This window comes from Fringilla coelebs (genome assembly GCF_963513975.1).
Source record: "Fringilla coelebs genome assembly, chromosome: 5".
Classification (NCBI taxonomy): Eukaryota; Metazoa; Chordata; class Aves; order Passeriformes; family Fringillidae; genus Fringilla; species Fringilla coelebs.
In genome coordinates this window covers 68,295,242-68,309,436 of record NC_140033.1, presented here as the reverse complement: position 1 = coordinate 68,309,436, position 14,195 = coordinate 68,295,242, and the positions used below count along the sequence as shown (strand labels likewise).

The window sequence follows — 14,195 nt, the reverse complement described above, 5'->3', positions numbered from 1 at the left end:
TTAGAAAGTTATTTAATGTTGATGCAGAGAATTTCCTAGGAAAAAAACCAGCCTACAGGCTCATTGGATTTCTGTATGATAGTATGGGATACAACAAAGTCTGTATGTGTCATTCTGGGATTTGAAATGCCAATCACAGGCATTATCAGAAAACATTAGAAGTGGTCATATGGAGATTGGGAATAGATCTTACAAAGCTACTGAGCAACATTTTCTTGTTCTACACATCTTTCCAAGAATAAATTATTATTGATTTGATGAATTCTTTGGTAAAAAAAACCAAGGCTAGGGACTGTATAGATGATATGCAATGCTCACTTTGTGTGATTTACTGTGTTCAAGTATGGTCAAACAGTTGATTCTCAAATTCCCTGTCTCTAAAACATCAATTTGTTTTGATGTTTTTCTATTAACAAGTGTTTCTTTACAGCTGAGGCATCTTTGCCTTCATGTCTGTTCATCTTATATAATGATGTCTGGCTTTGGATGAAGGAGGTTTTCTCCCAGCCACTCAGACAAGGCTCAGCAGGCAGCACTGCTGGCTGGTGTCTCAGAGCTTCAAAGTGGAGCTGGAGAGAACAACTGGGGTGCCACCAGCTGGGATGTCCTATTACCCTGCAACAGCAATTAGAGCCAAGTCACATTTTTTGGCCATCAATCAGCTGACCATAAGCTGATTCCAGTCCCCACAGCTTGGTCATCTGGCTGCAGCAGGGAATGGGTCCCATTTAGCAGATTCCCTCTATCAGGGAGATATAGGAAGCAGAAGTGGTTTTGTTGGCATCTTGTGCCAGACAGTCTCCTCAAGGAACAGATCAGGGAGAGAAGGTAAGAGCACAGCCATTCAAAAACCAGATGTCTATTAAGAAATAACAAAAGAACCACCCCTCTTGTGTTTGCCTGGCTGGTGCATGAGAATATGGAGGAAGCAAGGCAAGAGCTAAACCAGGGTGCTATATTGACTATATTAGAAAGGGTAGAATTCATTTATATGTCTTTACCTTTGATTACAAATCTGGGTGAGCAGCAAAGCCCCCACAACTGGATGTGTATTTGATGGGAGGTTTGTACATTTGGGTTTGCAGGCTGGTACCATCACCATGCTGAAAGGCTGCCCACTGCCTCACACAAAAACCCTCTCCAAGGGGAGCAGCTCTTCCCCTGGACTGGTGGGATCTGGCTGAAGACAGAGAGGAAAATCTACTGCTAGAAAAGATAGAGGGGAACTTCCTGCCTTGCTGAAAATGTCTGCTGCCCAAGATTTCAGCAAAACTGGGAGAAAATCACTGGGGAAAAGAAGATGGGGGAGAGGAGCGAGTTAAAGAAGAAAACAAGTAAAATATGCTTGTGTGTGTCTTCCCTTCTTCCATCACCTCCATTGCTTTCATTGCAACTGGCAGTGCAGCCAGTTAGAGTTAGAATTTCTCTAAATATGTACAAGATGGTGCAGGCAGTGAAGTCTTGTAGCACCAATACTAAAAGCTCTTGTGATTTGCATGAAGAGCAGGAGCTTTTGCAGCAAAACTGAGCGAGTGAAATGCAGGGGTTTGTGCCCTCTCTGTTACTGCAGCCTGTGCATGGAGAACAGCGACACTGGAAAATTCCTTGGGCATTCTCAGCAAGGTAGGTCTGAGAAAAAAGAGAATTAAATGCCAGAAACATCTTTCACTGCTTCAGGGAACTGCCTAAGATGACAGAACCAGCTGGATTTGAACTCACCCGAGCACCTTTTTGGCCATCCAAATTAGGGTGCTTAGAGATCATTAATTAACATTAATATATTTAGAGATGATCTAAGGAATCAAGAGTCAAGAAAAAAAATCAAGAGATTTTCCTGTGGATTCATATAAAGATACAATCTCTATTAGAGTTCAGGGAAAGTTAAAAGAAACTTCTGCTAGGCAAAAGGAATGATTTATCCTGGCCAGCAAGGCAATGGAAAAAAATAATCAGCTTGGGGTAGCTCTTTTTAATTTGAGTGTTTTAACTAGCTTTGTGGAAAAACACATTGGAATTAAAAGGAAAATGAAATATAACTGTAATATATCACAGATGTTGATGCGAGAATATTGTAGTGGGTTTTTTCTTCAAAGCACTGTGATAGAAAAATGACAAGTAAAATTAAATACAGGTCAGAAAACCTGGATATAGGCTTTTAAAAGAGCTCTTTGTACTGAAATGTAGATGTCATACACTTATTTTTACTATTGAACCAACACAGGACAAGGTCTGTGGTTCTTTGTGTTCCTACTATTAGCTTTTACTATTATTATAGCAATAATTTACAGTCAAATAAGAAAACAGGATTTCTGCTCTAAAGACCTTAAAACCCAGCAAGGTTTTGGGTATGTGCAAGCCTGCTCTAATTAAAAGCACAATTCACTCCTTCGGGCAGTCAGTGAGATGCTATGGGCCAACATTTTAAACATTTTCACTCAGAAGGACTCCAGACAGGTTTATGCATCAGGTCTTACAGGGCTGTCTAACTTTCTTTTTGCTGCTTTCACATTTAGCTTCTAAAAATCTGTTCTCCTGGATTCTTTATCTTTGGTTTCTCCTATTTTAATTAACAAGAATGTGTGTGGTTAAATTTTTCCAGTGAGACAAATTTATTTTTATGCTACTCTTAAGTCTTCTCTGCATTAAAATACATTCTGATTTTTCTGTGGGCCTGGAATAATGTCAGAAGCCAAGTATAACAATTTTGTGGAAATCACAATATTGAGGTACATCCTTAAAATTGGGTGGTATGAAGAGTCTTTTAAAGTGGGAACTACCTGCCTTCTTCTTATGGTGCCAGCACTGCTAGCAACAGCTCAAATACTCAGCTAAACTGAGGAAGGAGTCCTTTGCATACTATCCCCTTCTTTTGCAGAAAATACATACTTTTTTCTGATTATCCATATTTCATATAGATTTCCATACAGAAAAAGTTGTGCAGTTACCAAAATCACCTCTTTTAAAGAGCAAGTCACATTATGAACTCTGGAAATGCACTCAAAATACCAACAATTTAAAGACAAGAGCTTAAAATAAAAAAAAAAAAGAGGCCCCATTATCATGACAAGTATATACATAAATAAAACCAAAAATAACCCTGTTCAAACATGGTTGTGGTTGGATAGCCATACCATACTTCTTTCTCACCAATACAGGGTGAAAAACGTGCACTAAAATTGTTGATTAAGCATAGGAGGTGATCAAATTCAAATTGATCAAAGCCTAATCTGTGCAAGAGTCCAGGGCAGCTCTCCTGATGTTCTTCAAAGGCAAAATAAAACACTTGCCACTGCTACAGCTCACAACCATGCTTCAACATGGTTTCCTACAGCTGAGGCCACCGTGGTGTGTTACCTGAATTATTCCAGTGATAAAAACACCACCAGATTAAAAAAAAAAAAAAGAGAAAGAAAAAAAAAAGGCAAACTCAATCCACCCTCCCCCCCCATCAATTTTAGCAGTAGTCTTTCCAAAAAGAAAACAAGTAATATACACATACATATACACGCACACGGGGAGAGCTCAGGACTACGGCGGCAGTAAGGGTGCGACAACACAGGATGTCAGAGGAAGCCACTGTGCTTCTCCAGCCCTTTGCTACCTCATTTGGAGGCCTCTGCTCCCCAGATGGCATTTGAGAGGGAGAGGAAGGAGAGTGGGGGGGGGAGACGTTTTCTGCCTCTTTCAGAAGGTTTGGCTGAACGAGCTTGCGGGTTGCGGGAATCGCAAAGATTTGGTGGCGGCGGCCGACGGCCAAAATCTGAGCAGCAAAGGGCGTGGAAGCGGAGAGAACCGGACAGGCAGAGAAAGACAGACAGACAGGCACAGCGACAGAGATGAATGTCAGTCCCAAGTGAGGTGCAGGCTGGATGCAAGTCGTCCTTCCCGCGATCCTTGCTCCCTTGGAGGGGTGTGTGCCCAGGAGGGCAGGGCCGGGCGCTGCAGTCCTGGCGCAGGCGGCGGCGCCTGGACGAGGACTGCAGGGTCTCAGCCCTGGTTCTCTGCCTTCAGACACATTGGTTGGGAGTGAAAATGAACTCAGGGGGTTTGGTGTGGCTGGAGAAGGGGGTGAGGAAAGCGAGGGAGAGAAGGAAGAAAGGCAGGGTGTGGGTTAAAAGGGAGGAGTGCAGGAGAGGGTGAAAGGGAGATTTAGGTATAGGCTTTGAGATACTCTAAGGAATGGGAGCAGGAGCTCGTGGCAAATAATATGAAGCCTCTTGACACCAAAAGCAAAATGATTGTAAAAAAAGGCCTCATGCGCTTGGTTTAAGCCTGAGCTGCTTTACATCAGAAATAAAATAGACTAAATGAGAAATCACTGCACAAGTCTCCAGGTCTTGGGAGCTCAATGCTTTGGTATTTCTCTGGCCTTACTGCACCAATACTCAGGATGCAATCGAGCTGCAACCCTCTGCTGACTTCTTAACAGAATCTGGAAAACTTTCCAGAAGTGCAAGATATAAAGTACTCAGCTCTCCTGAACACCTGAAGGACAAACATCAAACCATTACCCATAAAGCTGACCTGACCGACATTTTTTAGGGAAGTAATACACCAAGGTGGGGTTTGTGTTTCCCTAACATTCTTCACAGGGGGGCTGCTTCCTGAGGCACCCAAGTCCTTTGTCTCCCAGATGCCCACACACAACACTGCACTCCCCTCCTGTCATCTCTCCCATTAAAACCCCCCTATTTCCATCAACCCTCAAACCACTTGCAATGTTCATGCTTAGGAAAACATGAGCTGCTGCAACAGGAGGACATTTTATGCATGGAAATCTTCCATTATTTCACAAAAACCCTCAAGTCACCAGTTCTCTATCCCTGACAGCTCTCATCTCGTGACCATGCTCACCCCCTGGCTCATCACATCTGCTGCATGGCCTTGTGTACCTGTGCTGGGTGACTCCTCCTGCCCTGTGCCTCCTGCAGGGCTCACAGACACACTCAGACACTGTGCAGCTGTGGCACTGGATGAGCAGGCAGGGTGGCCACCACTCCAGATGGGTTTCTCAGTCATCCTCATGCACCCCCAAGCACAGCTGACAAACACAGAGGCACCTGCACATGCAGACGTGCTCAGAGGCACCAGCAGAAGCCCTCAGAGACAGGCCCACAGGTGGGCACAACCCCTCCCTCCCTGACAGCCTTTCCAGACAGACAGATGGGATCAAACACTCAACACCCCCACTGTCACTGTGCTGCTCTGGAGACACAGGTGCTCCCACCTGGAGCTCTCACACACCTGCAGACCATGAGCTGCCCTCTGCAGCTGGGTGAGCACCCCAGAGGCTCCTCCAGCTCCATGGGCACTGAGATGAGCATTGCTTTGGTGGCAAATGAGGACTGAGCCATGCAGCCTCTTTGGTCTGACACTGGCAGGGGGAAGGATGAAGGAAAAAGGACCGAGGAAAAGTCAGTTTTCCTCTCTGGCCAAGGGGAAGGAGGTCACATGAACAGCTTTCCCAGTGACTCAGGGTCTGACTGTGTTTCTTTCATTACTTTGGGCACGGTGGCACAGCACAAATGGAGCTTGATTTTCCCATTTGATACAGAGCAACAAACAATAATGAGAAACTTTGTTTGCCTGGAGGAGGGGAGAGCAGGCTGTTAGTCACCTTTACAGCACTCAACTCCAGGCTGTGTCTGCTGACGTGCAAAGGAAGAAAGTGCTACCCTCTGCTTGGAGCTGCTTCTGGGATGATACAGTCCAAACCTGCTGGGTTTTATTCAACTCCTATCAGATTTATTTCCAATTATAATAAAGAGTAATAATTTTTACCACCTCAACGTTTTCTTCTAAGGAGCTTAAAGAGTTTTACAAACTCTAATAACAGTACTTTTTAAACATGAGGAATAGTAACAGTCTCCACTGATGGGAAGACTGAGGTACAGGGATCTAATAAAAGTCCAAGGAATATAACCCACAGGCCCTACATCCCAGGCCTCACACATTATACCATTTTTCATCTTACTTTCTAAAAGTCATTCTTTGTCTTGAAGACACATGGTAGAGGTGGTCTTTGCCTAGGAAGTTCTTTTTTAGGAAAAGATTAAAAAGTTCTTTCCTCCCTCTTTAGTTACTTAAGAAGTGGCATAAGAGTGCCCCAAAACTGAAATACTGAATATTTCAAAAAACTTTTTGGGGAAAAAAAAATCATTTTGTGGCTAGAAAGTTAGTTGTACAGCAGTCACTGATGGGAAAGCTCTGAAAATGCAGCTTCAGAGTGATGCAATTTAAAGGTGAATTTGGCAGAAACTGTGCCACCCTGAAGTTTTTAAACCCACCAGATTTTGACCTTCTTTGTGCCATTTGCACTTCCTCAGTTGTGTGAGATAACTCTGTGAGTCTGTGGAGCTCCTTGGGGGGACTTGGGAGACGTTCCCAGGATGCAGGAAGCAAGAGGGCTCAATGATTGGACTTTTTGCTCGACATATTTCCCCACCATGGAGGTGTTTTACATGAAGGGCTCAGAAATGCAGAGGGGGGCCTGCCTACACCTCAAGCACATGGCTTCCCACTATTTTGGAATGCACAGCCACGCTAATGAACTGCTGAGCTGGGCATGCAGGGGCACACTCACCCACGGGCACGCAGGGGAGCATTCCTGCATTCAGGAATCTCCCAGGCACACTCATCCATACCAGGGCCAGCTCTCACAGTCACAAGGGCTCAGTTACACACACAGCAACCCCTGAATCCACCAACATCAAATACACATGAAATACTTGTGCTTGCATTCACACTCCTTTCCTCCCACGCAGGGATTTACGTCTGGACACTCTCCTGTGGATTTGTAGCCCATACAGGCATCCAAACACTCTTGGGGACATGGAGAACCATTAATGGAGTTCACACACAAATGGAGTGCACACACAAACACCCACCCATGCACACTCACATATATCTTAAGGAAGGTTTTGGTCTGGGAAATTCCTTTTCAAGAAGCAAAAATAAACGTCAAAAGAAAAAATGAAAGACAAACCAGAACATGGGGAACTGCACAAACAGGAGCAAGCACATACCTACACACACACTGTGGAGGCTGTCAGTCAGTCTGGGCTCTCCTCACAACTACAGCTCAGTGCCTGCTGGGTTTGCTTCCCCTGAGTGCAAACGTGTCCTGAACCTCACACATTCCAGGCTCATGTGTCCATGGCTGCAGGTCAAACTGACCTGGGCCAGGAGTGTCCCTCTTCCCTTCTCACTGACCACAAAGAGAACTGACCCTTCATTCCAAGAGCAGCACCTTCCAAGATCCTACCACAAACACTCTCCAGCTTCTAAGGAGTTCAGCAGAAATATTTTACCTGCACCTGACCAGTCTAAACATCTGTCAGCGGAGCTGGTTGGCATTTTAGGGTTTATTGCTTCTGGCCTTTTCACCCCAGGTCTCTTGGAACAAGACAAGACAGTGTACAGAAACACAGGGCAGGGCTTGCTCAAAGCCACAGACAGCGAGGAAGCAACAATCCCCCGAGGAGAGGGGAGAAGTGTGTCTGATAAACTGCCTCACACTGCTTGGCAAGGTGACAACCGTCCGTCCAAGATGGGCTGCTACTTCCAAAGCCCATTTTCTACAGCTGTAACATATCAAGTGCTGCTAGCAGGGAGGGAATCTGACAGGACAAACCAACATACAAAACATTCTCTTATTCAATAAGGGTTATAAGTGCAAAGGGGTTTCAGAACATTTCAGAACAAACTCAATCCACAGCTGCCGCTTATTTATCAGTGCATCAAAAAGTTGTGCAAGTTTTTAGTAACAAACATTAGAAACTAGTAGCAAAGGACTTGCCTAGATAAAAAAGAGAAGATTTAAACATGCCAGGTAACAAAAAGATGTGTGCAGAGATCTGTAAAACTGTATAGAAGGAAAGGATTCTTTAGAGGAAACAGAGGGACCATCACACAATGCTCTTCACAGCCCTTACTAAAAGAGTCAGGGCCAGCCCTGCTGCCTCCTCACCTGAGACAGCTGCTGGTTGTTTGGACAGAGGCATGCCCTCATTTTTTGTAGGCTTCTGAAACTGAAAACTGGATTCTGGGCCTTGCCTGGCACGAACTTGAATTGAGACAGAGCCTTGTGGCTGGCAATTAAGCACAGCAGCACGGACAGCCCTGGAGACTGAAGATCACAACAATCATCAGCAGCATGTCTGCCTCAACAAGATGCTGAGGATGAATGTGATTTATACTGCTTAAATTTGATGTCTGGGAGCCGGGTGTCTAGACAAACCTAACAAAGCTAGACACTCACCAGTCACCAGTGGGCACCTCCAAATAGCAATTTATTTCCCTGTCACAGATGTGTCCAGGGCGCCTGGGAGGGGAGCATCCCTCACCACTAACAGCAAGAGGTCACCTGGCTGTGACTCTCTTCCTCTCAGACAATGGGAGCTAATGAGGAGATGAATCTGAATTTCTCCAAAAGGACCCGCTGGATTTTCCTGCAATCTAGGATTTCTGACTATTTATGTACCAAAACAAAAGGATTTCCTTCCTTTCTGCTTAGAAGACTTTTGTATGGATTCAAATACATCAGTCAGGGAAGACTTATTGATGTTTAATATGATTCATTTCCAGTTAACTGAGCTTATTCCTTCCAGTGACATATACAGTCTTCCCTCTAGGGATGAGAATTGAACTTTTCCACAATCTGAAGGCTATTGCCAGGTTCCCTACTTAGTTTGTTTATGACAAGTGTGGAAGAGAAAAAGTTTCAATTTCACTCTTAAAAATTAACACTCTTAAAAATCAAACTTCAGTCTCATTGTAACATCCCTCTACAAAGTCAGACTAATACTAGTCTAGATATCTAGATATCTACTAGATATCTACTAGTAAAAGAGTAACCAAAATTGTTTACGACACTCTGTGGGAAATGTTGTAAACGATTTTTTGTGTCCAGAAAGCAGGACATTTAAGAGATGCAAAATAAAAGTTCCTTTTTAGTTAAAAAACTATTTTCCATTCTTTCAAAAGACAAGGAAAAGAAACTAATTAAAAAAATTTTAAAAATTCATTTACTCAAAATCAAAATGTTACAGCTTGAATAAATATTCCTGTTTTGGAATTATAGAATAAAAAGGAAAAAAAAAAAGGGAAAAAAGTTGAACAGAAATTAAACTAGAACCAAGATACAAAAATGTTTTGTTTGGAAAGTTCCAAGTGAGGCACTTTTATTTTTCAAAACGCTGCCTGATTATTTTTCTCTAAACACAGCACTGAGTGAAAACTATGCTGTCACTTCTGTGTTTGCAACGGGTTGCCTTTACAGCACACAATTCCAAGATGGAATGTTTATTCAAGAGCTACATAATTTTGAAAATTCACAAGTGATTTCCTGGTTTTTAAGATATTTACAGCAATTTTCTTTCAATTTTTCTATTTTACTTGCCTTTATAAGCTGCATTTTTCAGTGTAATTTTTGTCCATGTCATAAATACATAGTCTGTCTTTTGGAAATCTGTTTCCTGCCTGTCCTTTGTATATTTATCCTATAATTCTATATCCATCTACCTCCAAAAAAAAAAAACATACAGGAAAAGAATTGCCTGGTGTGGTTTATTCCCTGCACACCAGACGCTCATTTCAGTCTCCGTGGCTCACTCAGTCCTTCACCTGTCTGCTGAGATGGGCAAGAGTGGGGCCAATCAGTGCCAGCTGGGCTGGTGCAGTTTGAGAGATGGAGCAAATCAGGTTGCAAACAAACAAACAAACAAAAAAAGGGGCTGGAACTCTGGTGCTTTGTTTTCCTTTGGGATTTCTGCTTTATTTTTATTTTATCTACCTTAGTTTATTATTATATCCACATTTGAAACAGAACATCAGGAGCAGATTCCTCTAAACAGAGACAATTTGGCCTTTCTTTCTTTTGGAGGAAGGCTGAGTGAGGAGGCACAGGGAGGATTCCTGTTTTGGTTCCCTCAGTTCCACCTCGAAAGAACTGACCTTTATCTCTCTGTGGGGTGGAGAGTATTGAGCTGCCATGGGAAGCACAGCATAACACTGGGCAGACCAAAGTCCTGTTCGAGCAGCTTCCCATGGCACAAAGAGCTTTTCCACTTACACTCCACATTTCCCATCACTTTTCCTGCTATACAGTTTAATTCATGCCAGGCGGATTATGGAGGGAAGAAAATGATGCAACAGTCAAAAAGTCCTTTAAGTCGTTCCAAGAAAAAAAAAATTAAAACAGAAGAAAACCAAATAAAATGAAAAAAAAAAAAAAAAGGAAAATAAAATAAAAGAACTTTGAAACTAAACAAAAAGTTCTGAAAATAAAAGAAAGGAGGAAGGGGGAGGGGTAAAAAAAAAAATAAAAATAAAAGAACCCGGGAAAGACGAATGTTAGAGCAGGCACGATCATGGACAGACGCCAGCTACTTACGTTCACCTCGGTGATTGCTATATCAACAATGCTACCCACAACAATCAAGGCGTCAAATGTATTCCATGCATCACAGAAATAGTGCTGCATGTGGCAGAGAAGCCAAGGAGAGAGAGAGAGGAGAGAAGGAAGAGGAAGAAAGAATGAGAGAGAAAGAGCGAGGAAAGAAGGAAGAGGAAGAAAGAATGAGAGAGAGAGAGAGGAGGGAGAGAAAGAGGGAAAGGGAGAAAAGAGGGGAAAAAAAGTAAAAAAGTAAAATAAAATAAAATGAAAATAAAAACAAAACAAAAGCATGAAAGAGGGAGAGAAGAGGAAAAAAATAAGAAAAGAAAGAGGTTATGTGGGCATATTAAATAGTCTCTTACCACTCTACAGTATTGGTTGCTCAAACCTCTGTAACGTTTCTCATGATGGAGGGTATCAACAAAACTCTGGTTAGTCAGAAAGTTACACTCAAGCATGTCTACCTTTTGGAGGGAAAAAAAGCACACACACCCCAAACTCTGTGCGCTTTCACCAGTCACAGCCTTGGGGCCAGCTGTGACAAGTGAAAAAGAAGGAGGCATTTCCCCCCCTCCTTTTTTTTTCCCTGGGAGAAGGAGAAGGACGACGGCAAGTTCAATAAAAGCATGACTAGAGGGAAAAAAACCAGAAAACAAAAAGAGAGAGAAAAAAAGAGAGAAAGAGAGAAGGAACAGCAGAGGAGGAGGAGGTGGTGGTATCCTGGGGAGGGTAGAGTAATACTCACATTAGTTTCACTGAGAATGACGTCTATAATGCTGCCAATTACGATGAGGAAGTCAAAAACATTCCAAGGATCACTAAAGTAACCCTACATAAGGAAGGGGCAGGCAGGATGGGGATTAAAAAGGAATGTTAGACAGACAAAAACAGTTCAAAATTACCATCAGAATTTCTGCCCTGACACCTCAAGGGGTTTTCCTCTTAAGTTTACTTGTTGTGTCTCAAGCTGTAGCCTAGGCCTGGGTTCCCTGACTTGTGTGAGCAGCCCCTCTCCAGCTCATGGGATTCCAGAGAAGCCACCCCTCCCCTCCAGTGCTGAGACAGGGGATGAAGGGAAGTCACACAGATCATTATGAGCGTTGCTGCTGGCAGGAATGGGGCTTGCAGGACCAGCTCCTCCAGACATCTCCATTCCTGGCAATGCCGCACCCTTCCCATTGGACTTAGTGGGGAGAGTACAGGGATAGTGTAACGTGGTTTCCTCAAAAAATGACTCCCCACTGTCAATGTCAATCCCCCAGTCCATGTTCCAGTTCTGTGCTCTGTGCTGGCACAGGGAATAGCTGGCTGCTGTGCCATGGAGGAGAGGGCACAGTCAAGCTGGGGATGTGCTATCTAAACCTCACCTTTCTCTGTACCCAGCCACAGTCAGTATTATTTCAGTCATTAGCCTAACAGTTTCTTTCAGTAATGCTTTAGGTCCTGTCTCAATAATACAGAGCAGGACTGGTATCTCTGTTACTCTGAAAGCACACTGCACCACAAAATGGAGCTGTGAATGTCGCTGGTCCCAGCAGGAAGGGGAAGAACAAGAGCAAAGTTGGCTTTAGCCAACTTTAGAGCCAGACCTGCTGCTGGCTCCTGCTAAGGACAGTGCCACAGCAGCACTGTCACCTTGGCTGTCCAGGACAAGCAATGGTTGATCACTTCAGGGGCTACCCCAAACATCTCACTGTCCTAAGCAAAACTCAGGAGATGCTAATCAGCAGTGCTTACTGTCCTTATCCTCCATAATTTTTTGGTGGATAGGCTGCAAGGACACAGGACCCTTTTGGAGAAGGTCCTGTTCAGCCTAGGAGATGAACCTCTGCACGTAAACTTCCTCTACAAGTCAATGTCACGAGCAAAGAAAATTCATCTTGGCTCACTGAGCACCTGTGCCAATCTCCTCCCCTTGTTCTGCAGTCTTCAAAGGAGGCAAACATACAAAATCCTCTATGCTCCTTTCATGGGTTTGGTTTTGTGAGCATGGGCTAACCTCACCTCCCTGTTTCCCAGCTGCAGCTTGTCTCCTGTGAGACTGAACCCGAGCTGCACTGTGGCTGCTATTCTTAGTCCAAGAGTCAGGTCATGGGTAAAGTGTGAGCCTGTGTTCCCAGGCAGCGTTGCAGAAAGCAAAAAGGAGAAAAGAAAAAAAAAAAATTAAAGACCAGAAAGAAAAAAAAATTATCCCAGTACTGGCACTGTACAAAGTCAGGCTTGGGAACCTCAGATTACTGTGGGTTCAACCATCACGTGGAGCAGGCACTGGCAAAAAGTGTCTTTCTCTCTGCTGAAACACTGCCTCCATGAGACTTTGAGACTCACATTTATGAACAACATTACACTTAGGGCAGGGGGAAAAAAAAAATAATAAAAAGAACCAGAAAAAGCCTCTGCCCAGGTAGTCCCATGCCAGCAAAAGGAGCTGGTAGAGGGGACTTTGAAATCTTCTCCTCAAAACCAGAATAAAACACTTTCATTCTGCAGCCTGAAATAGGCAACTCTCTTAGCAGATCTACACTGGAAGGAGCAACCATCCCGTGGCTACACATTACTACACAATTAGCTACAACAGGGAGGAAGCAAACAGGAGCAAAAGCAAATTCAGAGAATATTATTATTCAGCGTCCAGCCTAGAAATACACAACAAATATTAGAATGGATTCAGCAGTGATGTCCAGCATCATTAACAACCAGATGGACCTGGAATAAAACTGTAATTAGACTTCACCAAGAGGAAGGGGAGGGAGAGAACAGCAGATTAAATTGTAGAGGCAAACGCATTTTGAATAAATAAAGGATAGACACAGCTCATACAGAGTTACACAAAGTGCCTTTGCAGCCTGATGCGACCTTGGCAGACAGTGCACTTGCAGGATCAAAGCAGAGAGTAGAAGACAACAGACCCAATCCTCCTGCCCCTGTCTGTGGGCACAGTCCTGCAGAAGGCAATGGCACTGCCCACTTGCCAAATGAATACATGTGTTCAATAGCATGGTTCTCTTCTATTTCCTCTCAAATTGCATAGTTCAGGAATTATTAAGAATTTCAGCAGGAATCCAAACAACTTAAAAAAAACCCCAAGAGTTTGATTTTGGGCAGCTGCAAGGGCAAAGATCCGAAACGTGTTGTTTAGATGATGGCTTTAAATGATTTTCAAATCTCCAGTGACAGACATTTGGTATTTTTACTATGATTGGCATCATACTGTAAAGAATGGTTTTGGTGTAACCAAATGTACAATTTCTTTTTTCTGAGCAGCTTCTTACATAGAGCCCAATAATCATTGCTCTGGTAAAACAGCATTTGCTGTTGATACGGAGCCCAGGTGACAAGTGGCATCACATCCTGTCCTCAGATGACCACCAAAGCCAGTCAGTGATTTATTGCCTCCAGCAGTAGTAATACAACCTCAGTGGAAGCAATGACACTGCACTGACAGAGCTGGCACATCTCAGGAGAGATTCAGGCCTGGAAAGAAAAGGTCCCTTTTTCATTGCCATCAAAAATAGCAGCTTTGGACCCCTGAGACACCACAGTGTATCTGGAGTCACTCTGCTGACTTCAACAGTGTTGCTCCAAATTTACACTGCAAGTTCTTTCTCCTGGGATGCTCTACTGAGTCTCAGCAGCAAGATCTTGCTTGAAAGTCACGGGCTGGTCTGCTCTGGGATCCCAGGAAGAGCATTATCCCAGTCTGTTATTGCGTGGCTGTAAGGTGACCACAGAGAGCTCTTCTCTTCCTCCTGTGTCTCTTAGATGAGTGATAGAGAGGAACCATGGATATGAATGAAGT

The 14,195-nt window shown here is 43.7% G+C and overlaps 1 protein-coding gene across 17 annotated transcripts in view; it reads right to left on the bottom strand.

Moving 5' to 3' along the window:
- The window catches only part of CACNA1C (calcium voltage-gated channel subunit alpha1 C), a 450,865-nt gene that overhangs the window by 44,115 nt on the left and 392,555 nt on the right, over positions 1 to 14,195 (bottom strand). For 13 of the 17 annotated variants that reach the window (XM_084206877.1, XM_084206868.1, XM_084206883.1 and 10 more), the window contains one exon: positions 10,394 to 10,477. In XM_084206877.1, the coding sequence (XP_084063003.1) occupies positions 10,394 to 10,477 (84 nt within the window). Of the gene's footprint in view, positions 1 to 10,393; positions 10,478 to 11,141; positions 11,226 to 14,195 lie in introns of all 17 variants that reach the window. The other 4 variants (XM_084206870.1, XM_084206871.1, XM_084206872.1 and 1 more) reach the window with 2 other exon arrangements.